Here is a 26,232-nt window from a genome sequence, read left to right as displayed (position 1 = left end):
TAGCTTAAACAAGAGACATTTATTTCTCATTTCTGGAGGCAGGGAAGGCCCAAGGTCAAAGTGCTGGTAGGTTGGTCTGTGGTGAAGATCCACTTCCTGCTGGTATTTGGGCGCTTTCTCACTGTGCTCCCGTAGGTTCTCTATGGTCCCTGCACACGGACCAATGTCTTTTCTCCTCAGATAGGGGCACTATTCTCCCAGGTTCCTCACCCTCAGCAAAATCTGATTATCTCCCTGTGGCCCCACCTCCATATACCATCACACTAGGAATTAAAGGTTTCAGTATATGAATTCTGGGGGAATATATTCAGTCTTTAATAGGGGATTTTCTCATTCTCCCAACTAATAAACCTTTCTTGAATATACAATTTTAAGTAGGAAGGCTTTCAAATCACTCCTTTCAGAATCATCAGGCTGAAAGACAAATCACAAATCAAAATAAATGTAAAGGCTGACTCTCAAGTCTGAAAGACTGAATATCGTGTCATTTCCCCAAAAATAAATATACAGACTTAATGCAGTTTCAATTAGTATGCCAAAGGGTTGTTATAATTCGAGAAAACTATCTCCATTAATATAGAAAAACCATTAACTTAGCAAAGAGGACTGTGAAAAACCGCACGGAGGACCTGCTCTATTAAGCACCATAAAATAGAATAAGGCTAATGTTACATTATTACCAATTAAAATATTAGTATAGAAATAGAAAAATAGGTTAGTGAAACAAAATACAAAAAGGTCACATTATAAATGAAAAGTACAAGGCCAATCCCGCTGAATGAGAAAAGATTCTTATAAAGGATTACATAGCAAAATTTCAGTTGAGTAGGAAAGGGTATCAACAAAGTTTTAATAGGCCTTTCCCACTGGTCCGTGTCTGGAAGAGTTCAGATCTGTCTATCATTAAACAAATACCACTGTAACTTCCATGCTTCCATGCTTGTAGACTATGTGACAAAGTCTTGGGAAGCAAAGGAAATGGCTTTCTGTGTGCTTAAGTGAGTATTAATCTTATAGCTCAGTGTACCCCCATACAATGGTGGCACAAATAGACACAGAGGTAGCTTGCTGGGAAGTGGCCTTATTGAATAATAATGTAAATTCTGCTCTTTTCCCCTGTATAGCACCGAGGCCCTGCAATGTGTGTTTGCTTGGCAGTTGCAGGATTATCAAAGCCTGGTTCTGGTTTTGACTTTTTGGGGACGGACAACTCAAATGATTGCTTCGGGTAGATGAAAGTGGTATCAGAGCTACTGGACAAGTGCATTATTTCAACAAATTATTTGTACAACCAGAAACCCATTCAGAAGAAAAGACACTGAAATCCTATTTCATGTGACATTTAAAATGAAACTCTAGATGAATTAAATATTTACATATTGAAAAAAGAAACTAAACTTGCACAAAAACCTAGTAACATAGACAATATAGACTGAAACCTTAAACTGATCCCTAGGTTTAAGAAAAGGAATATATCTCATTAGAAATTTAAACATTTTTAAATTTAAGCATTTTATGACAAAAATTAAAATTCCTAAGGTCTAATACATGATAAGGTCTTCAAAATGGACAAAAAAAAAGATAAATAATCTTCTAGGAAAATGGGCTAACAATATGAAAATTTACAAAACAAGTCTAGTTAAAGTTTATATTCCCAGACAAGCATAATGTTTAGTATAATAACCATCTATTGCGGAGCTGTTATAGGAAAACTGTCTTTCTGAAAGTTAGTAGCACCTATGAAAACGAAGAAAAAAAAATTTTTTTAAAGTGCATCTGTGTACACTTTGATCTAGCAGTCTCTCGCCTTAATCTATCCCATAGTTAACACCTGAAATGGGACCCTAAGAGAAGAATGGTAGTGTCGTTTGTAGAGGCAAATAGGTAGCAACAAGTTGAATCAATAGGTGATGGATATATTTCTAATATCCAACAGTCAGAATTCTATGCACTGCTTGTGCATCTTTCCTTTAGCCTTGAGTCATTCTAGGCACTGGGGCTTTGTACTGACTGGCTGTTTGCACCCAAGGTTAGTCCTCTTATTTTGGTCTGAATTAAGAGGTCCCAGTTATTCTGATGAAGTCAAAGTTGCATTAGAGTACAAAGATAGAATACTTAAGGAACAGAAGAGCATGCTTAATGAGGAAAGAAAAAAAACAAATTTAGAAATTTATAGACATAAGTTGTTATATGAGCACATTACTTCTGAAAATCAATAGAAGCAGGAAAGTGCTGTAATTACTTCTGAGTAACTGAGCGCATTCCTTTTGCATTAATGTGCTTCACTGTGGACTCAAGAATTCAATTTCAAGCAGCTACAAAGGCTTATTTCTATGTTTCTGAACAACTGCATAGTCATTTCTCCCCAAATGAATTGGTAATCGTATCTCAGTATTTGCTTTGAAATACTAGTAAAAGCAATATAGTGCTAGCTCTATTAGCATCTCACAATTCTGAGGTTAAAAGTAATATATTTGAGGGGCTTGGTCACAGCTCAACAGACCAAATGCAGGTCACCAAAAACACTGGCAGATGTGACCCCAAAAAACAAAAATTAATAGGAAAAAAGATTCCCTTCGAATAAATGAACACTGTTCAGTTTTAAGATCTTTTTAACACCAAGTCCACAGAAGGGCTATGAGTATTGACTATATCTGGCATAAGATAGAGTGCTTTATTTAGGGTTAAAAATTGAAGCCAAAACTAGAGTTGGGTTTACTCGGTGACCTTTAAAACAAAGACCTGGGAGGTTGGCTGGGGTTGCATGCAGGAGGCCTGGGGCTAAACTCTGATTCTACACAGTTCCTGGACTTGTTTGGGGGCTATACACTGGTGTTCAGGGGCTATTCCTGGCTCTCTGCTCAGGAGTGGCCCCTGACTAGGAAGACCGTATCTGGTGCCAGGGATCAAACCTAGGTCAGCTGCATGCAAGCAAATGCCTTACCCCCCATACTATTTCTCTGGCTCTTATTTTGTAAATTGCCTTCATTTGTCATATGAATACTGGGTAGGAAAAGTGATTAAAATTTGGTTTCTATAAAAAATATTCTACCAATTCTGTGCAAGAACTATTATATATAATCCTTAAATATAGGATCCAACCTATAGCAAAGTGATGGGAATACCTCTGAGTGCAGACCAACTGCAGAATGGTAAGGTGACATCTAAGAATAAAATGAATTAAATTTGTTAAGCTACCACCCCAATTACAAACTTATTACAACTTTTATGGCAAATATAAATTAAAAAATACTTCAATTACCATATGAACGGGAATGGTAATATGTATCTCATATACACCTTTCCTACCCCTTCAGATCTTAATAGCACAAACAAACACATGAATTACTCCAATCCAGAATTAACCTTATGCTGTATTTACTTGGAACCTTAACTCTTCAATAATATATTTTTAGACACAAAATGGAATTAGCCATTAGCTATCATCTTTGGTCCTGTTTCCTGTCCACTTTTTCCTGCTGGAGGCATCCACATTTGGGAACTGACTGTGTGTCTATTCAGTTCACTCTCTAGTTTTACATAAATAGTTTTATTCATAAAGTCTGGTACCAGTGTTGGTTAGTGCTGATTTAATTTAAGTTCACATGGCTATCATTCTTCACTCTCTATGTTTAGGTCTGTTAACATAAATTAGAGTTTTACCTAACTGCTAGACAATATTCTACTGTATGACTACATCATGTTTATCCTGCAACTTCATAAGGAACATATTTTCCCCCAATTTTTTGACAATATATTCATGCTGCAATGAACATAAAGGTACACAACTAGTTGGACACATGTATAATTTTCCTATATATGTGCATACACATATGTGTATGGGTATTCTGGACTCTTAGCAATCCTGTTCTAAGATTTTAGAAACATTCTTCTATAAAATTAACTTTCACTTTGTTTTCTAGTCTTCAATACTTTTGGATTTCATAACAAATACTTTGTGATGACAACAAAACTCTAGTATATTTTCATATGAAGCCAAGTACCCTGAGACCACCTTTAAATCATCCATGATTTCCCTTTTTTGGATACTACCTCTATTATCATTTCTCCATAAGGCATGCATGTTTCTGAATAAGATTCTATCATAATTTGTTTTTTTATAACTGCATCGAAAGTAAATAATTGATGGTTATATTTGTAGCAAACAAACAAAAATGGCAATTTTTGTCACCTAACCACATCTTTATACCATCTTTGTACCTGTAACATCTTTTTTGTCTTAGTGCATCAGGTAGACCTTCCAGAACCATGTTGGTTTGCGTCCATGACTGGCTCATTCCTTCAAAGAAACTGCTCCTAAAAGGAGCGTCATCAATGACAGTGGTGGGTGTATAGCTTTTGACGATACTATGATACTTCATATTCAAGGCTATCCACATTCATGTCACTTTACTACTATAAAATGATTTTTTTTGATACAATATTGAGTTCAGTGTTGAAGGCTTTCTTAAATTCAAGGCATTTCTAGAGCTTTAATGAGTATGAATTCTCTGGTGTCTAATGTGATGAGATTTCTGGCTAAAAGCTTTGCCACATTCACTGCACTGATACGGTTTTTCTCCGGTATGAATTCTCATATGCAGAGCAAGAGTGGAGAACTGAGAGAAGGCTTTACCACATTCATTACAACCATAGGGCTTTTCACCTGTATGGCTTCGCATATGCACAGTAAGAGATGAACTCTGACAGAAGGCTTTCCCGCAGATTTTACATTCATAAGGCTTATCACCTGTATGAATTCGTACATGTACGATTAGCGATGTGATCCGAGAGAAGGCTTTTCCACATTTATTACATTCATATGGTTTCTCTCCTGTATGAATATTGTGGTGTTTAATGAGGTATTGCTTCTGCCTGAATATCGTCCCACATTCATTACATTTATAGGGCTTCTCTCCAATATGAATTTTCTCATGCTCAGTGAGATTTGACTTGCCACTGAAGGCTTTCCCACACTCCTTACAAACAAAGGGCTTCTCTCCTGTGTGACTTCTCTGGTGTCTAATGAGACTTGACTTCTGAATGAAAGCTTTCCCACACCCTTTACATTCATAAGGTTTCTCTCCAGTATGTATTCTTTGATGGATAATGAGGTTTTCCTTCTGACTAAAGGCTTTCCCACACTCGTTACATTTAAAGGGTTTCTTCCCACTATGGATATTCTGATGTTTAATGAGGTACTGCTTCTGGCTGAAGGCTCTTCCACATTGATTACATTCAAATGGTTTCTCTCCCGTGTGAATTTTCTCATGCTCACTAAGGTAAGATTTGCCATTAAAGGCTTTCCCACATTCTTTACATGCATAGGGTTTGTTTCCAGTATGATTTCTCTGGTGTTTAATGAGACTTGGATTCTGAATAGAAGTGTTGCCACATTCTTCAGAATGATGATTCTGATGAGCAATTAAGTTTTCCTTCAGGCTGAAGATTTTTCCACATTTATTACAATTATATGGTTTCTTTCCTGTATGACTTCTCAAATGTACATTAAAGGATGAAACACACTCAGTACATTGATGTGACTTCTCTGCAGTATGCATTTTCTCAAGCTCTGTGAGGTTCTGGCTAAACGTACTTCCATATTCATTACATTCATAAGGTTTCTCTCTGGTATGAATTTGATCATGGGGAAGGAGATCGGATTCAGTCTGAAGGCTTTCCAACATTGTTCTCATGTACAGATTGGCTTTAATGAGAATTTCTTAGTATCTCTTAATATGTGACATGGAAGAAAGCTCTTCCACATTCAATATAATTATATGGTTCTTTGCCAATAGAAATTATCAGCTATCTAATGAAGTTGAATTTATGATGAAAGTCTTTTCACAGATTATCCTGAGATTAGATAATTAATTCAACTGATATAGAGTTTCCTCATTATATTAAAAAGCTCTTTCTTCGACAATTTCTCTCATATTCAAATACAAATTCTATTCCAAATTGTTTGGACATTAGTCCTTAGCTGTATTTTCAGAGAAGGATGAGCCTTAACACTCAAGCCTTTCAGGTCGTCTCTTTATCTATTTGTGAATTTTCCAGGTCTTTCCTAAAGGAGAGCACAAACACACAAAAATTATTATTAAAAAGAGTTAATAGCTGAAATATTTAGTACCTGGCACATAGTAAAGATCAAATTAAGTTGCCATTATCAACACCACAAAGATTTTCCACTGAGAAGTAAAATTTCAGAAATATGACATCGTAACATACTGTTATTCCATATCTAATCTACCACAGAGGCACAAGTGTGTATATTCTTTGAATACAAAAGAAAGCAGAAATAAAAACATTATCTAGGAACAGGGAGATCGCCCAAGCAGTAGGTCACCTGCCTAGGCTAATGTAAGACCCTGAGTTCCATTCAAGCACCTCCAGGTATGGTCCTGAGCATCACTGTGTAATACTCACCACAACAACAAGAAACCAAAAAGACTGAGGAGAATTTTGTGAATGAAATTTTGGAAGGAAAACAAATTCAAAACTATAAGGTGTGGCTTTTAAAGTAGCTTTTTAAGATGTGGAGAAATCAAGTGAAAATGGACAGCAGGGCTCATAAAACAATTATAATCAGAGCACTGACATGCTAACTAGAAGAAAATAGGAATTTATTATACAAAGTGAAACCAAGAGACTCCAAATTTAGTGATGGTAGGCAAAGTGCCATATTAAAAGAAGGGGGGAAGGGAAAGAGGAGTGACAGTACAGTGGGTAGGGTATTTGCCTTACACGTGGCCGACCAGGGTTTAATCACCGGCATACCAAATGGTCCCGAGTACTGCCAGGAGTGATTCCTGAACACACAGCCAGGAGCATCACCAGGTGTGGCTCCAAAACAAAACAAAAATTTCAACGTTCTTTTTGTTTTTGGGCCACACTTGATAGCTGAGAGTTATACTTGGGTCTCATGGTATACTCCTGGTGGTGATTGGGGGACTATATGGGCTGCCAGGGACCAAACCCTGGTCAGCTACATGCAAGTTGAGTGCCCTACCCACTGTACTATCTCGCCAACCTGAGGAGTAGAAGTTTATATACACAATAAGGTCCCAGATGCATTCCAGTGCTGCGCAAAGGATGCAGTTGTCAGGGGATGGAGGGGTTCTTCTCTGAAAAGATTAGAAGACAATGGGAACTGAGGGTCACATTTGTAGTAACACACATGTATATGTACACATACATGTGTGTATATACATACACAGACACAGAGACACAGACACAGACACACACAGACAGACACAGACAGACACAGACACAGACACACAGACACACAGACACACACACAGACACACAGACACACAGACACACACACACACACACACACACACACACACACACACACACACACACACACACAGAATCATCCCCTGGACATCTGATTGAATACTCCATAGGAAAGTCACCCTTTCATGGTTCCTGCCCATGCAGAGTCCACAATAATTTTTCTGGTAATTTGATGCTAAATATTAATGTAAATTTCACAAAAATCTAAGGCAGGAGCGATAGTACAGTGGGCAGGGTACTTGCTTTGCATGTAGCCAATTCAAATTCGATCCCTATGGTCCCCTGAGCACCCCAATATGGTCTGCTGAGCCCCATCATCAGTGATCCCTAAGCACAGAGCCAAGAGCCTGCCCTGAGCACTGTTGAGAGTGGCCCCAAAACAATCACCAAACTGTGATGAAAACCTTAACATAAAAGGTATCAAAACAAAAAAGTAGAAGGGGGAGCAGAGAAATTACAAAGAATACATATAATACCATAATGAGTTTCCTAGAAATCTAGAAAATCCATAAAGCAATGAAATATTAATTCATAAAGTTGGGGGGGGAGAATTCCAGGAAACCCTTCAGAATAAAGGCAGAATGGAAGCAAAGAGAAAAAATCATTTTTTTTTTCTTGACATTTTGAAGTGTTCCGATATGTTTCCAGAACTGAATCGGGTTTGCTCTGTATAATAACCCCTGTAATAACTCTCCAGTCTAGAGGAAAAAAATTGCAGACCAATGAATTGGGGTGACTGGCACCCCAGAGCAGAAACACTGCTGGGTGTTCCCAAGCGGTCCTGAGCATCACCAGGTCCTGGTCTTTTCTTTGGCTGAGTCACCAGCCTGGATGCACAAGAATCGCCAAGGATGGCTCCCTGAGCAGCATTCGGGGGAACCTTCTCACCCCAAAAGAGAGAAATGATTAAAAACTTAGCTATTAGTGAAGAATCCAAGAGGCTCAACATTTACAAAGGCATTCCAATGAAAAAATGAATGCAGATTTCCTAAACCCTATCTTTCATATTGGTATGCCAGCGATGTTTGAAACTGATCGAATGTTCAAAAAGGCACAATATTATAAGAAAGGTGGGAAAGGAGGGCAGTTAGGGGCAGTCTACTCCTGACCTGGGCCCGACTCCTGAAATGAGAATCCAAGAGCATCAACAAGTGCAGCCCTGGAGGCCCCCAAACAATGCCAGGTGTGTCCCTGGAGGCTCTAGCACCCCTGGGGTTGGCCACAGGTCTTGCAGTGAACTGTGCTGAGAATCAATGGAGTCCTGGGCCTCCTCAGCACTGCCTGAAAGGCCAAATTAAAATACAAAATAAATTAAGATAATAAAATAAAGGCTCAAACACTGGGTTTTATACATGCAAGTTAAGTGCTTTATCACTGAGCTATACCCCAAACCCTACTGCAGTGTTTTTATTTATTCTTTTAAAATTCTATCTGTTATAGAGACACCCAAGCTCTTCTGTTATGAAGAGACCCTGTCTTTGGTTCTAAGTAATTTCTTTATTAAGTGTTTTACACCTACTAGGTAGAAATCTCCAACAATATCCTGATGTACAGCCCTCAGATTTATTGCTGTTTGGGGGCCACACCAACAGTGATTATGGCTTACTCTTGGCTCTGCATTCAGGGATCACTGCTGGAAGGGCTCAGAGGACCACTTGGGGTGCCATGGATTGGACAGCCACGCACAAGGCAAACACTCTACCCACTGTACTAACCCCTCAAAACTTTATCTCCATTTTTTTTTTAATTTGGGGGAGAAGCATTCCCTAAGCAATGCTTGGGGAAACCAGGGAGGCCAACACCTGATAATGTTAGGTCAACCATTGGGTCTGGTCACGCAGTGCACTTGGGACCAGTGACTTCTACGGATGCCAGAATTATATTCAGAGGAGCTGAAGAATTACATGGGGCTGGGAGGGAACTCATCTTGTGCATGCAAAGCAAGGCTCACCCTTTGAGTCCAATCCTATCGTCATTCTCACATATATGCATGTTAAAAACTGACTCTATTAATATGCTGTCGATAAATGAATGCTAATACCCATAGCTGGAAAAAGAGCTGCTGGGGATAAGCAAATGTTTAACACAAATCATAAGTTCATTGTAAGAATTTTAAAAAATCAATACAAAAGAAATCAAGAAGGTGATAGAGTGACAGTACAGCAGGCAGGGACTTGCCTTGTACATGGCCGATCTGGGTTTAAACCCCAGAATCCCCTATGATCCTATGAACCTGCTAGGAGTGATCCCTGAGCACAGAGCTACAAATCAGCCTGAAAACACTGCTGGGTATGGCCCCATGACAAAAAAGAGAGAGAGAGAGAGAGAGAGAGAGAGAGAGAGAGAGAGAGAGAGAGAGAGAAAGAAAAAAAGTAGACTTCATAAGAGTCAAAACTGGGGCTGGGGACTATAGCAATACCACAGCAGACAGGGTGTTTGCCTTGTACACAACTGACCCAGGTTTGATCTCCAGCAGCCCATATGATGACCCCCCCAACCCCAGCACCACCAGGGTGATTCCTGAGTGCAAAGTCACGAATCACCCCTGAGCATTGCCAGGTGTGGCCCAAAAACAAAGGAAAAAAAAAACATAAAAAGTAAGACAAATACTCTTCAAAAAAACATAATTAGGTGCTGGAAAAAAAGGTGAAAAGGTGAACATGCTGGGCACTTACTTCACATGTGGGAGGGTCAGGTTTGAGCCCAACACTACCTAGTCCTCTGAGCACCACCAGGAGTGATCCCTGGGCACTGATGCAGGAGAAGCCCCAGAGCACCACTGGGTATGGTCCCAAACAACAAAACTCCAAACCATGAGCCAGACTTAAAAGGGCTGAGCGTGTGCTCTGCATGTGGGTTTGATCCTCAGCACCATCAGCAGTGATCCCTGGACACAGAGCCTGAAGTAGTCTATGCATCACTGGGTCTGGCCTCAAATATTACACCAAAATAAAGCAGTATTAGGGTCAGTGACGTGAATCAGTGGCAGAGCACTTGTCTTGCATGGAAGAGGCACTGGGTTCCATCCCTGGCACCACAAAAACAAAAACAACAAAAAGAAGCCCAGACCCCGTAGTAATGAAGAAAACAAGGAAAGCCATAGAAAGGCAGAGACCACTAAAGGTTTGCATACACAAAGATACAGAACACTTAAAACTCAATAATATAAAAATAATCTAAGAGAAATGAATCGACATTTCACCAAGGAAAATACCAGAATGGGCAATAAGCACATTAAAAGAAATTTAGTAGAAGCAATTTAGAGAGGGCTGGGGAGATATGTAACATGCTTGGTTTGTATGTTGCCAATCCTCGTTTGGACCCCTTGCTGCCACTTCTGCTCTGGCAGAGATCATTCTTGAGCATAGAGCCAGGAGTGGTTAAAACAAAACAACAGCAAAAACGCCAGGCCAGAGTCACAGTACAGCAGGCAAGGTGCTTGCCTTACACACTACCAACATGGGATCAACTCCTGGCACCATATAAGGTGCCCTGAACCCTACCAAGGGTGATTCCTGAGAACAGAGTCAGAAATAAGCCCAGGGCCGGAGTAATAGGACATCAGGGAGGGCGTTTGCCTTGCATGCCGCTGACCCGGGTTCGATCCCTGGCATCCATATGATATCCTTAGCACCACTGGGAGTAATTCCTGAGTGCAGAGCTGGCAGTAACTCCTGAGCATTACCAGGTATGACCCAAAAAGCAAAACAAATAAATCAGTAAAAAAGAAAGAAGGAAAGAAAGAAACAAATAAAGAAAGAAAGAAAGAAAAGAAGGAAGCAAGCAAGAAAGAAAGAAAGAAAGAAAGAAAGAAAGAAAGAAAGAAAGAAAGAAAGAAAGAAAGAAAGAAAGAAAGAAAAAGAAATACAGAGCACTACCAGGTTTGACCCAAAAAGCAAAACAAATAAATCATTTAAAAAAAAAAAAGAAAGGGAAGAAAGAAAGAAGGAAAGAGAGAAAGAAATCCAGCACCATTGGATATAGCCCTGAAAATAACCCCCTACCTGCCAAGTTAGACAAAACATTAACGCTTATTTGATACACTATATACTCATAAAATGTCTATAATTAAAGAACTGACAACTAAAGTGTGGGCACGAAGCAACTGTAACTCACTGTTAGTGGGAGTAAAAGATTGTATAATGGCACTGAACAAGTCGAGAGCACTTTATGAAACAGACAATTAAAGAGTTTTACCTACCAATCACACGTGTATGCATATATTCAAGAAAAATAAGGGCTGGCAAGGCCACTCAATGGACTGGGGCATAAACTCAGCCTGTAGGAGGTCCCGGTGTAACCCCCAGGCAAAGAGGAGCCCCTGACACTGCTGGGAGCGGCCCGAAACCCAAAGGGGCAAGAAAACAGAAAGAAGAAAAACGAATATAAACATTCACATGAGAACTAGTACACAAATGTTCCCAATATTATTCTTAATGCAAACAAATGACCATCAGCTAGAGAATAAAGAAATTTCATCTATATTATATAATATTCAGGAATAAAAAGGAATGAAGTAGGTAACATGAAACTAATCTCAGAAACACAAAACTTAAAAGAACTTAAATGCAAATGATGCACTGACGGCCTCACATATGATTATTCTAGAAAAGACCAAACTGTTATAGCATAAAGCAGGTAGCTGGTCGGTCACCAGGGTGGAGGGGCATGTTGTTCGACTGCACATGTGCTTCACAAGCTGTTGGTGAAACTTCTTTGATCTCTTCTTGAGTTAATGACTACAATTACTGACATGCATCAATGGAGAGATTTTCTGTACATCAGTTGACAATACAGTTGACAAATCTTTTCACAATCTCTATTGCATTCTCGATTTTTTTGGGGGGGGGCACACCTGGCTATGCTTAGGACTTACTCCAGGCTCTGCACTCTTGCTGGGTACAGGGTGCCATATGCCATATGGGGTGCCAGGGAACAAATCCAGACTGGCCGCATGCAACCTGCTATACTATCGTTCTAGCCCTCAAATTATTCATCTTGTTTGTGTTCAAAAACGATCTCTCTCTCTCTGTCTCTCTCTGTCTCTGTCTCTTCTCTCCCCTCCCTCCCTTCCCTGCTCCCCCAATTCAGGAGAGGGGGAACCCATACCCAGTGGTGCTCAGGGAACACATTTAACTTTCCTCAGGAGACCACATATCTGTATCTATACACACACACATACGCAGTGCTAGGGACTGAACCAGGGGTCAGCCATATATAAGGCAGTACCTTATGCTTAGACAACAAAGCGAAAACTACAAATCTGAAAGTATATACCTGTTGGATTATAGTTCTAAACATTTTAGGTTTAACATTTGCCATTTCTCCTCCACAGCAAGGAGCTTAGGTTTACTGAGTAATACCCATCACAATGCTCCTGAGCACTCCCATTTTCTTCATATTCATCTTTAACTTCTCCTTTCTGTTCTGCTTCCCCTGTCTGTTAATCACTCATTTCCCCCAAGTAGTGACTTGTAAAGTCAAACTCTTCAGAGATCTCTAGATTCTGTATTTCTTTTTGCTGACTGTTGTTGTTGTTTTTGCTTTTTGGGTCACACCAGGTGATGCACAGGGGTTATTCCTGGCTCTGCACTCAGGAATTACCCCTGGCAGTGCTCAGGGGACCATATGGGATGCTGGGAATCAAACCTGGGTTGGCCACATGGCAAGGCAAATGCCCTACCCGCTGTGCTATCACTCCAGCCCCTGGATTCTGTATTTCTAAGTGAAATATTGCTTTTTGCTTTTCCTCATGTCCTTTGCATAGTTTACTTTAGAGCAATGTCCTTTTTGGAGGACAGTTATGCTATGATTTTGTAACTTGGGAGTTAATTGGCTCCAAGTAACTTTGGGGCATCTGTCATATTTACGCGACGTAAGCCTTAGTTGCCCTTAGTTCCTAGACCCCCAAAAGCAGGGTCCCAATGAAGGGACTGGATGGACCCAGGGCAAGCTGTGAGCTACTCTGGTATCAAAATGAGACAGGCCAAGCGCCATCATACTTAACTATAAGAGCACAGTCATGGACAAATTCTGTCATGATCCAAAGAGTAACACTGGATAAGGACCCTGCTAGGGTTAGGAAAGAACTATCTGACCTGAGCACTGTAGTCTGGTACCTACAGCGAGACATCCCCAGGAAAGCCACCCTATAAGATTAATATATCTCTTACTGTGTCCAAACAAAATGACGAGAAAGATTATAAAGTAAATTTAAGATTGTCATGATCCAAAGAGTAACACTGGATAAGGACCCTGCTAGGGTTAGGAAAGAACTATCTGACCTGAGCACTGTAGTCTGGTACCTACAGCGAGACATCCCTAGGAAAGCCACCTTATAAGATTAATATATCTCTTACTGTGTCCAAACAAAATGACTAGAAAGATTATTAAGTAAATTTAAGATGAGTGTTTATGGACTAAGGAAAGGAGAAATATGGCCTTAGATAAAAACGGGCCCTTGAGAGGATCTCCTGGCAGGAGAGCTTTGTCTTAGAAGAGCTTCCCACAAAGAAGGGCTTTACCTGTGTTGACTGTGCTATCTCCTCTGTGTGTAACTGCTACCCCCAACCCTTGGATATTGTTCGATATAACTAAGATGTGGGAGTGAGCTGAGAAAGAGGAATTTGGGCAGTGAGTGAGACTGGGAGGTAGTGAAAGAATAAATGGCAATTGATCACCAGCCAGCCTTGCCCCCATTTTCTCCCTCTTTTACCTATCGCCATCGGCCATCCAGGGTGGGAAAATGGCCTGACCACCAAACGCGGTGGCAGGATAGAGTCCATGCACTGCTCACTTATTTTGTGAACACACATGTACCTACAATTCAAGTGGACTTAAGAGTTAACAAAATGGGATGGATGGTAGTTCAGAGATCAGAGAGACTGGACAGATGTATTACACAAATTTTAAACAATGAAGCATAAAGGGCCAAAAAATGGTATAGGGGTTAAGGTAGTTGCCCCACAAGCAGCCAACCCCAGTCTGATTCCTGGCACCACAAGGAGTGACCCCTGAGTACTACCAGGAGTGGTCTATAAAATAAACAGAGTAATAAAAAACATTTCGTTGGGCTGCAGAGTGCTTTCCTTGTACATGGCCAACCCTCCTGCCCCCCACCATAAAAACAAACTCTTTCAGGGACTGGGGTGACGGTACAGAGGGTAGGGTGCTTGCCTTGCATGCGGCTGACCTGGGTTTGATCCCCGGCATCACCCAGGGTCTCCCAAGCACTGCCAGGATTAATTCCTGAGTACAGAGCCAGGAGTAGCCCCTGAACATTGCCGGGTGTGGCCCAAAACTCAAAAAAGAAAAAGGAAAAAAATACGAAGAAATCCAAGACACAAAATACACATTACAGGGCCCAGGAGAGGACTCTGTGGCTAAAAGCAACTACCTTGTGCTTTTGTGAAGTCTTGTGTTTGATCCCCAGTGCCACTTATTGTGTCCTGGATTTCCAGAAGTCACCTTGTTTGGGACTCTGGTGCCACAAGTTTGTGATCTCCAGATACACAGCCCAGATGCGTGTGAGTATCACAAAGTACACAATTACAGCAAACATGGATGTGGCTGCACTATGTCAGGAGTGCAACCCCCAGCAAGCAGCGTGTGAGCACCCCAGAGACCCTCAGAATGCAAACATGCACCAGAAATAAATGCATATATCCCTGGGGGAACACAGGAGCAAGCACCACAGTGGTAGTGTGTGAACCCTGGTCGCTGGATTAGGAGCAATGAAGGCTGGGGGAAAAAAAAAGAAAGAAAAACCCAATCAAATGCAAAACACATTATAGGTACAGTAGCATGGCTTAAGTGCACTTCCATTTACTCTACGTTCAAGACACTGCACTTTTCACACATGAAGGGCTGTGGTACCCATGTCAGCAAATCTCTTGATTCTATTTTCCAATAGTGAGTACCTGTTCCACATTCGCCACATTTGGGTAATTCTCAACATACCACAAAAGTTTTCCTATTGCAACTGTTTTAAAGTGCCATGAATCAAAGTGATTTAAGGTGACGGGGAGTTTAAGTGATAAGCACTGTCTTAATTGATGAATGTTCTGCTCATCCCTTCTGCCCCTCTCTGCGCACTGCTCTATTCCTTTAGACAAAACAATAGTGAAATTAGGCCAATTAATCTTATGATAGTGTTTAAGTCTTGAAGTGAAAGGAAGAGTCTCATCATTCACTTCAAAGAAAATTAAAAGTGTTACTCTCAGGGCTGGAGAGATGGGAAAGAGGATGGGGAGCTTGCCTTGCAACAGATCGACCTGGGTTCAAGTCCTAAGCCCCCAAGTCTTGCCAGGAGTGATCCCTAAGCACAAAGCCAGGAGTAAGTCCTGAGCACCGCTAGATGTGGGCCCAAAGAAAGTGCCACTATTCCAGTGAATACAAGTATTAAAACAAACAACAAAAAAAAAAAAAAAAAAAGAAGAAAACTAATTATTTGTTTTGTGGTCATACCCAGCTATGCCCAGGGCTTACTCTAGGTTCTGCGTTTAGGAATCCTTCCTGGAGTGCTCAGGGGACCACATACAGTGCCAGAAATAAAACCACGGTCCACCGCATACAAGGCAAGGAAGTCCTTTACCTCTGGTACTCTTACCTCTGTCTTAAAAACAAATTCTTACTGCTGATAAAACTGAGAAAGGTTTAGTGTTCTAGACAGATCAAAGCAGTCACACAACATTCTTTGTTGTTTTGCTTTTGTCTTGGGAAAATGGGATGCCAGCGATAGAACAAGGGTTGGCCACACGAAGGCAAGATTCTTATTTGCTGTACTCTCACTTCCCATTTTACAACATTCTTAAGCCAAAGACTAACTCAGCTCACAAGGAAAGCCCAAATTTTCTTCAATTCTATGAAAGTAAATAGGCAAGGAAACTGTAAAAGAAAAGTATGAAGCTATAAATAAGTCATTCACCAGGTTCATGCAAAGAAGCCATCGCCAGGGGCCAGAGAGATAGCCCCATGGGCTGGAGTGCTTACACTGCACACAGAAGGCCGGGGGTCAATCCTTGACACTGCCAAGTGACTGGCAAGCACGAGACTGGCAGTAGCCCGAGTACCACTGGGTATGACTCAACACTCCCCCACCCTCACCTCACACCAAAAATAAAATAAAATAAAATAAAAATAATAATAACAATAATAATAATAGACACACAAAAGAATCTCAGAACTGAGCAGCTCGCTGCAGAGATTCCTCTGGGCTTTGAGCCAGGCTGGTCTCACCGGGGTGCCTTGGACTAGAGCAGGCATTGTCCCTCCACCTGCTCCCTAAGAATCCCAGTGGCTGCCAACTTTCAGAACCCAATAGGAAGTGTAGGTACACAGCTTCAGTGATGGCAAACTCTAGGCCTCAAGGGATAGGGGATGAGTCAATCCTTCTCATCTCCTCGTCCCTAAGGGGATGTGCCTGGAGGTCATGCCCAACAACTGCCTCTGGCGCTATTTAAGCTCCTTCACGGTCAAGACACAGAAAAGAGTCTCAAAACAGATGAGCTTACTGCAGAGATTTCTCCAGACCCCCATAGCACTGTAGCACTGTCATCCTGTTGTTCATCAATTTGCTCAAGCGGGCACCAGTTAACGTCTCCATTGTGAGACTTAGTGTTACTGTTTTTGGCATATCGAATATGCCACGGGTAGCTTGTCAGGCTCTGCCGTGCCTGAAGGATACTCTCGGTAGCTTGCCGGGTTCTCCGAGAGGCTCGGAGGAATCGAACCTGGGTCAGCCGCATGCAAGGCAAACGCCCTACCCACTGTGCTATCGCTCCAGTCCTCTCCAAACTATAATTATCTAAAATTTTAGAATTCCAGGAGCACACAGAAGCTCTTGTGGCCACGGACATCTTATGTTATTCATAACAAGCAATACAAACGAGAGTATGGGGTAGATTATCTGACATATAGGTGTGTGTGTGGGAAACACTGGGGACATTGTTGGTAGATGTGCACTAGTGGGAGGATGAGTGTTGGATCATTGTATGACTAAAACTCAACTATGAAAGCTTTGTAACTGTTTCTCACAGTGATTCAATTTAATAAATAAATAAGGTGCAAGACAAATTAGTAATTGTCCAGCTGGGGCTGGAGCAATAGCACAGCAACGGGTAGGGCGTTTGCCTTGCACGCGGTCGACCCGGGTTCGATTCCCAGCATCCCATATGGTCCCCTGAGCACCGCCAGGAGTAATTCCTGAGTGCAGAGCCAGGAATAACTCCTGTGCATTGCCGGGTGTGACCCAAAAAGCAACAAACAAACAAACAAAAAAAATTAGTAAGTGCTGCAGTAGAAGCTGTCAACCAAGTCATCCACTAGATCCTAGGTTCTAAACAGACAAGGACAAAACTTCATCCAAAGCTAACTGCAAGTTGGATCTGAGGTGTTTTGTCTGTATTGCATTTCTTAGGTGAAAAAAGGGTGCCAGGAGAAAAAAAATGGGAGGGTTGGGTTTGAGGATCACAACCAATAATTGCTTGGGGTACATCTGACCGTGCTTGGGGAATCAAAGTGCCAGCGATCAAACTGGGGTCAGCTGTATACAAGGCAAGCATCTTCTTAACCCATGGTCCCCCTATTTTAAGCCATGCTTTAGCTCTAGCTATACCACACAACATACATTCAGTACAGACCAGAGCCTTGTGTTAGACTAAGATGCTCTCTCTACCTACCCACCCGGAGAAGCCAATGCTGGCTTCAGAGCATCACAGGATAGGCTGAGGCTCTTTAATTAAAAAAAAATTTATTTTAGAAGAAGAAATGTAATGGTAGGAGTCACAATCCACAGCTTATTTTTGTGTGTGCTTAATTTGGGGCAACACCTGGAAGTGCTCAGGGACTGCTCCTGTTAAGACTCAAGGGACCATGTTGGGTGCAGGGGACTGAACCCGTTGTCAGACACATGCAAGACAAAAGTCCTACCTGCTGTACCACTGCTCCTGACCCCTGTGGGTCTTATTAATGGCAAATACTGCTGGTGACTTAAGTTGTAGCCAAGGTTCATTTACATACCCAAATTCCAGGGTCCGTAAGAATTATGCTAAATAGAAAACAATGAGATAATTCAACATAGAATGCAGGAGACCCTACCACATGGCCCCCCAAGCAAGGCCAATAGTGACCCCCAAGTACCCAGTAGGCAGCAGTCTCAGAGGGCCACTGGGAGTGGTCCAACATGAAACCAAACCAAAAAAAAAAAAAAATCATGCTAACTCTATTCTACTGGTGTGCTTCAAACAGAAAGTCAAAGCCTAAATCATAGCACAGCTGTTTTCAACATGATTCTCTGATTACTGTAAGACCACTGTTGAGAACTTTGGCTCTCAACAGCTTCTCGGCCTTTTGGCTAAGATCAAGTGTGGAGAACTTTGGCTCTGAGTATTGCTCAGTCACAGTAAACCGGCCGCCCCAAACACTGATGAAGAGGGACCATTTCCAAGCCTACAAATGCCTCAGAATGGGAGTCACTGTCACTGTCATCCCGTTGCTCATTGATTTGTTCGAGCGGGCACCAGTAACGTCTCTCATTGAGAGACTTATTGTTACTGTTTTTGGCACATGCAATCTTATTCTCTCTTTATTTATTTATTTATTTATTTATTTGCAAGGCGGGAAGGATCTGGTGCTCAGGGACCACATCTGGAAGTGCTTGGTGAACTACAAGGGGTTGTGGCCAGAGCTGCAAGTAAAGCAAGTGGCTTAACCTCTGCACCCTCTCTCCAGCCCTAGGAAGGGGCTCCTAGAGACTGCACCTATTCCTGGAGAAGATGGGGGAAGCCTCCCTGAAATGTCAACAAAAAGGGGGCTTTGTGCCATACAGCCCATGTAAGGCTACTCCTGGCTCTGTGCTCAGAGGAACACATACTGATGGGGGCTTTGTGAATCTAACATTAATTTAGATGATCAAGTAGAAAAAGGAGTAGAGAGGACTGAATCCAATTCTAGAAAAGTCCTACTGTGGTAAACTAATGTCAAGTGCTATCACCTGTGGCAGAGAAAGCACGTCAGCCGACTCCATACATTTCATTTTGCAGAAATGCCACAGCCAGCAGGGAGAGAGCCCAGGGCCTGGGCAATGAGAGCTAAGCAGCCCCGTAACCTTCAGAAGTGCCCTGATCACCAATACCCAGGCAACACTCCACTGGCACAAAGAGTATGATTCACTGACAAGAAAAGAAACCAGTGGGATGGGAGGAAGGGAAGTGTGGCCTTCTGGGAGAGGGTGTAGCATTGGAATGTTATATGTATGAAACCCTATCATTAACAGTGTTGTAAATCATAGTGCCTAAAGTAAATAAAATGTATTTTAAGAGAGAGAAATTTAAAAAAGAGAGAGAAATTCAGGTTCTTAAAATAGAAAAAAATACATATTGCGTATCAGGAGCAACAATGATCATAACTCAAAACAATGTAACGTGGCTACTTTTATACAAAAGCACACAGTAGAGAACTGACAGAAATAAGGAGACATATCCATTTCTTCAATTTTATATAAAAGGGGGTGTATTGTTGGGGTTTTTTGCTATTGTTATGGTGACACCAGACAGTGCTCAGGGGCGACTCCCAGCTCCGTGCTGGAGTGGAGGGGGTGTTGCTCCAACCAGTGCTCTCGGGATCATTTAGTACCAATGTTCAAGTTCTGGACTCTTGCCTGAAAAGCATATGCTCCAACCTGCTGACTCAGTTCCCTGGCCTAAAGTTTTTGCATTTGCAGGGGTTTGGTTTGGGGGTCACAGCCACTGGAAGTCAGGAGGTACTCCTGGCAGTGGTCAGGAAACCATATGGTACCAAAGTCCAAAGTGCAAACCTGGGGCTCCTGCAGGCAAAGCACGTGCTCCCATTCTTTGAATTATCTCCCAGAGTCATATTTTGGGGGGCGGGAAGGAGGAGTCAAAGGCTACTCCTGGCTCTCTGCTCACTGATTGCTCCTGGCAATGCTCAGAAGACCATTCGATGCTGGGACTGAAATGGGGTTTGGCATACAAGTCACACCTGTGCTAATTCTCCGGGCTTCAGCACCATGGTTTTTTTTTTTTTTTTTTTTTTTTTTTTTTTGCTTTTTGGGTCACATCCAGCGATGCACAGGGGTTACTCAGGAATTACTCCTGGCGGTGCTGAGGGACCATATGGGGTGCTGGGAATCGAACCCGGGTCAGTCGCGTGCAAGGCAAACGCCCTACCCGCTGTGCTATCACTCCAACCCCAGTATCATGTTTTATTTATTTGTTTTAAAGATGCCTACAAGTAAACATCCTATTTATTTTTTTTTTTGCTTTTTTGGTCACACCCAGCGATGCTCAGGGGTTACTCCTGGCTCTGCACTCAAAAATTACTCCTAGCAGTGCTTGGGGGACTGTATGGATCGAACCCAGGTCAGCCATGTGCAAGGCAAACACCCTACCTGCTGTACTATCACTCCAGCCCCATTATTTTAAAAATAATTTTTCTTTTTAAAAAGTAATAGGAAAGTAACTAGTAGGAAGTCAGTGCTAAATTTCATGACTTCATTAATGCTCAAAAGTGGGAGAGGTTCTGGAGTAGGACGGGCAGAGGGAAGAGAACCACAAAAACAAAAGGAGTTACAAGGAAATGCTGAGATAAGAGAGAGAAATAATAAAGTTGAAAGAATCCACATACTATTTTTGGAAAAAAAAATTATAATGCTTTCAAAGACTGGGGCTGGAGCCATAGCACAGAAGGTAGGGCATTTGCCTTGCATGCAGCCAACCCAGGTTCAATTCCTGCATTCCTCTCGGACAGCCTGGCACGCTACTGAGAGAATCCCGCCCGCACGGCAGAGCCTGGCAAGCTCCCTGTGCCATATTCAATATGCCAAAAACAGTAACAACAAGCCTCACAATGGCGACATTACTGGTGCCCACTCGAGCAAATCCATGAACAACGGGACAACAGTGCTACAGTACTTGAAAGACTGAATTCTTATTTTTAGGGAGCCTCTGAGCACTAATGGGTGTGGCCCAAAAGCCAACACTGGAGACAGAGGGGTGGGGGAGAGAGAGGGGTGAGAGTGAGAGAGAGAGAGAGAGAGAGAGAGAGAGAGAGAGGGAGAGGGAGAGGGAGAGGGAGAGGGAGAGGGAGAGAGGGAGAAGGGAGAAAGACAGAGAGAGAGGGAGGGAGAGAAGGGGGAGAGAGGAAGGGAAGAGAGAGTGAGAGAGGGAGAGAAGAGAGAGGGAAAGAAGAGAGAGGGGGAGAGAGGGAAGGAAGAGAGAGGGGGAGAGAGAAGGGGAAAGAGAGGAGGAGGGAGGGAGGGAAGGAGGGAGGGAGGGAGGGAGAGAGGGAGAGAGGGAGAGAGTGCATTGAGCATTTGTGCTGTGCAGAAGGCCTGGGTTTAATCCACTCCCTGAATACGGCTGAAACTGGCTCCTGAGCATCACCAGTGTTCAATTCCCCACCCCTAACAAGAATTCCTAATACAAAGAGAAGAAAACTCAAAATGTGAGAGGTGATAAGCTCATTAACTACAGCGAGCCTTTATTCTCTCCAAACCTGCTGGATTCTTACTTACTTGTTTGCATGAGATTTCTTCCTCAATCTGCTCTTTCTCTTCTTGTTCCCAGCTGGTGACTTCAAATCTCTGAAACTGTTATGTAGGACTTGGAAATTGCAGTTGTGTGTCCAAGAGCATTACAAAATTCAGGCTGAGCCCTCAAGACCCTCGGAGGTTTTGAAGGAGGAGATCAGTACAGCTCCTGGCACTGCAGAGAGTAGCTGGCCTGTGAAGAACGAAAAATAATGACCCTCTGGTTTAAGGCCGGAGCACACATGTTTCAGGACAGGGAATAAGATAAAAGCGCTCTGTACTCTGCACCCAGGGCCAAACCCTTTATACCACTTAAAGAAGGGGTGGTCCCCTAGAAGGAAAAAAAAAACAGAAGTGTGAAGACTCTTTGTACAAGAGCTGAGAAATCATGTGGTCTGGCCCTGGTACATGACAGCACAGACATGGAAGCTCTCACTGGTTGCCCACAAATGATATTATAAATATCCACTGGCCCTTGGCAGAAAAAAAGTTTCCCCACTCTCATTTAAAGACTCAACACATGGGAACAGAGGCCCTTATATTCATTTCAGAACTGAAGTTTTCCAGAGAAACCACAAGGCTGACAGAATTCTCCAGAATCACAACCTGTAAAACTTTCTGAGCGAGAGTCAGTTGTGATTTTACTCCTCACTGAATAGTTGCCATTTTGAACATTCTTTCCCCACTGAACATCACTTCTCTTCAATAAAAAGCATAAAATTCAATGATATTATAATAAGATGTAAAAGGAACACTTGTTCAGGTGTATTCTTAGAGATCTTAAAATGTTTAGAAGCTCAATATTTTAGAAGCTTTATATACTACTTAGGTATGTTACTCTAGGTTAGAAGTTACCAAACTTATTTAGCCTCCTGCCCTTTCCAGGGAAATAAGAAGTCACTCAGCCCCCTAACCACACCCCAGGCTACCACTGCTTCTTCCCCCACCCTACCCCCATTATTCCAGCACCTCTCACGAATTGTGGAAGCCCCTGCTTTGGGCACCCCAAAGGAAACAATAAGTAGTTTCAGTTATGTGGTCACTCACTGTTCCTGAAAACACATATTTATCATTTATTGTATGTAACTGACAAGACCATGGGCCTTTAACTTGAAACTCGGTATGACGGATCAAAGAGGCAAACTGAGAAGCCTTCCCTTACTCAAATGTTAGAGTCTTAAAATCTGGCTGGAAGGAGCCATCAACCAATCAAAGAGGCAATGCAGAAGGGGGAGTGGAAGAGGAAGGAGATACCAGTGAAACATTTTGATTATAAAGAGTTTGAAGGGCAGGAGCCTGGGCTGCTGTTCAATGATAAAGTGCATGCCTCACATGCCTGAGACTTGGGTTTGATCCCTGGCACCACACAAGAAAAGACTGAAGGACCAGGGATGTAATTCAGTGAGAGCGTGTATGTTGAAAGGGTGAGGCACCAACTTTGCATGTAGCGACAACCTGGGTTTGATCCCTGGCATCCCATAAGGTCACCCAAGCCCACCAGGAGTGATCCCTGAGCATCACCAGGTGTGGCCCAAATCCCAAAACCAAAAACACAGTATAACTTTCCAACAGCTGCGTGTTTTCACGGATTCAACCCAGGGGCTCACACATGCTAGGCCAAGTGCCCTACTGCTGACCCCATTAACAGCCCCATTAATTTTTAGTGAAAACAATAACCATAGCAGGGCCAGAGCAATAGAACAACAAGTAGAGCATTTGCCTTGCATGTGGCCGACCAGGGTTGGGTCCCTGTCATCCCATATGGTCCCCCGAACACTGCCAGGAGTGATTCCTGAATGCAGAGCCAGAGTAACCCCTGAGCATTGCCGGGTATGACCCAAAAAGCCAAAATAATAATAATCATAGTATCAAAAAAATAAATTCAATGAGACACAAAATAATTTTGAAACAGAAACGCATGCAGGTGTATACACTGAATTTGGCTTTTTCGTCACAACCAGTGGTGGTCAAGGAACTACTCCCTTCTATGCCAGGGGACCATGCTGCACCAGGGATCAAAAACAGGCTTCTGGGTTGCAAATCAGGTACTGTAGCCCTTCTGAATCACTTCCGGAGCCTCCCCCAGAAGGAAATCTATAAAGCACACAAACTGTGATTCCTGCCCTTGCTCTAGTGCTACATGTCCCTGCTGGGGCTAAGTACAGTGGGTAATGCATTTGCCTTGTAGGTGACTGACCTGAGTTTGATCCTCCTCAACCTGATAGTCTCCCAAGCACTGCTAAGACTGATCCCTGAATACAAAGCCAGAAGTAAATCCTCAGCACTCAGGCTATGACCCAAAAACTAAAACCAAAGCAACACCAAAAAATAAGCAGATTCTCTAGTGGTGTTGGAACATTATATACATCAAATCTTGACATTAATGATATTATAAATCATGGTGCCTCAAAAAAAATTTAAGTTGTATATTATTCTAAACATATACACTTGGCTTTCTCTAAAAAATAACACCTAAGGGGCTGGAACGATAGTATAGTGGTTAGGGAGTTTGCCTTGCACGCAGCCGACCCGGGTTCGATCCCCAGCATCCCATATGGTCCCCCAAGCACCACTATGAGTAATTCCTGAGTACAGAGCCAGGAGTAACCCCTGTGCACAGGCTGGGTGTGACCCAAAAAGAAAAAAAAAATCTTGAAAACTTAAAATAATCCTCTGTAATAAACACACACATATTTGATTAAATCTGCTTTTGAATCCTTCAATGGCATTAAAAAGTAATTCTCCCTAGAGTGCTCATTAGACTGAGTGCATAGTCCGCATGTGGGAAGCCCTGGCTCCATCTCCAGCACTATATGGTCCCAGCACCACACAATCGCCCATAGCACCATAAGGAGTGGTGGCAGCCAGCATCCACACCTACCCCCTAATAAACGAGGTGTGGCCCTGGCCTGAGCACTACAGGGGGAGGTACCTACAGAAACTGGAAACAAAAAAATAATGTGACCATCACATTTTTCTTTTCTTTTTTTTTGGGGGGGGGTCACACCCAGCAATGCTCAGGGCTTATTCCTGGCTCTACACTCAGGTATCACTCCTAATGGGGTTCTGGGGGACTGTGTGAGATGCCAGGGATCAAACCTGGGTTTGTCACACGCAAGGCAAGCATGTGGCAAAGACTACCTATTTTTAATAAAATACCATCATTTAAAATTATTGACTTTGGGGTATGTATTAAAGCTGTTACTCCTGTGGGGAATCAAATCAGGGTGAATGTATGGAAACTGGGCAAGCATATTACCTCCTCTATAGCTCTCTGGCCCCTTGAAGCCATTATTTCTGGATTTGAAGCTTTGCATCCTGATATTTCATTTTTAATTTTATAGAAAACTATGTTGTGTGATAAAATACTTGGGTTTATGTTTGCTTTGTTGTCGTTGTTTTTAGGCCACATCTGACTGTGCTCAGGGCTTACACCTGACTCTATACTAAGAGACCACTCCTGGTAGGGTTGGGACACCATATGGGGTGCCCTGAGGGAACCTGGGTCTAGTGTGTGCAAGGCAATCGGCAGACCTGCTGGACTGCGACACTGGTCCCACTGACAGTGCATTTTTGTAGAACAGCATTTGTTTCACACTGACAAAGGCCCTTTTTACTCTGGGAAAAAAAATGGTCAAACCCAGAGTTCAAAGGCCGGAGTCACAGACTGGGAAGTTCTTAAATTGGTAACTTGAGCTCTGCCTTAAAGGCAGGATGATTTGCCTCTCAATTTTGTTACAAACAACTTGTTTTAAATTGAGGTAGCACGATTTTCAATATTAATAATTTAGGTAGAGTGCTACTGTTTCACACTCACCATGGCAGTGTCAATTTCCCTCAGCTGAGTCCCTTCAAGCCAGCGGCCGCTCCACCCCACCCCCACCCCCACCCCCTCAGCCTGGGCTTACTCAATTCTCTTGGCAGAATCTCAGGGTTTGTTTTCATCGGCCATTGTCTATTCCTTTGCTTTGTTTCTTTCTACCCCACATATGAGTGAGATCATCCGGTATTTGTCCTCCTTCTGACTCACTTTGCTTAACGTGCCACTCGCCTGGATGTGGTGAAAGCAAGATCTGATCTTGACTTAAGCGCCGGGAGCTTACCTTTAATAGCTATTTTTCCCCTTGAGTCTTGTGCTTCTATAGCAGCTCAACCAAAGTTACTCCAAAGAATTACGATAAGTTAAATACCTACTAACAAATTCTCAGAAATCTTTTCTAAGAGTTTTGTTTTTTAAACGCTGTTTTCTACCCAACCATTGGTCTGCTTTTACATAAAAATCAATTTTAAAAATGGCTTATCGCTCGTCTGCTTGGCCTTTTTTTTCTCTTATCAGCTTTCAGGGAAAAAAAATGGATGCTCCAGATTGCTGCATCTTATTT

The 26,232-nt window shown here is 42.4% G+C and overlaps 1 protein-coding gene across 4 annotated transcripts in view; it reads right to left on the bottom strand.

The window, feature by feature from the left end:
• The window catches only part of ZNF260 (zinc finger protein 260), a 44,329-nt gene continuing 18,097 nt past the window's right edge, over positions 1-26,232 (bottom strand). For 3 of the 4 annotated variants that reach the window (XM_055145156.1, XM_055145155.1, XM_055145157.1), the window contains 2 exons: positions 21,836-22,043; positions 1-6,067 (listed from right to left, as the gene is read on the bottom strand). In XM_055145156.1, coding sequence (XP_055001131.1) covers positions 4,494-5,696 — 1,203 coding nt within the window. In that variant the 5' untranslated portion in view covers positions 5,697-6,067; positions 21,836-22,043 and the 3' untranslated portion in view covers positions 1-4,493. Of the gene's footprint in view, positions 6,068-21,835; positions 22,044-25,953; positions 25,973-26,232 lie in introns of those variants that run through there. The other variant, XM_055145159.1, reaches the window with a different exon arrangement.

This window comes from Sorex araneus, chromosome 8 (genome assembly GCF_027595985.1).
Source record: "Sorex araneus isolate mSorAra2 chromosome 8, mSorAra2.pri, whole genome shotgun sequence".
Classification (NCBI taxonomy): domain Eukaryota; kingdom Metazoa; phylum Chordata; class Mammalia; order Eulipotyphla; family Soricidae; genus Sorex; species Sorex araneus.
This window is presented reverse-complemented; position numbering and strand designations above follow the sequence as displayed.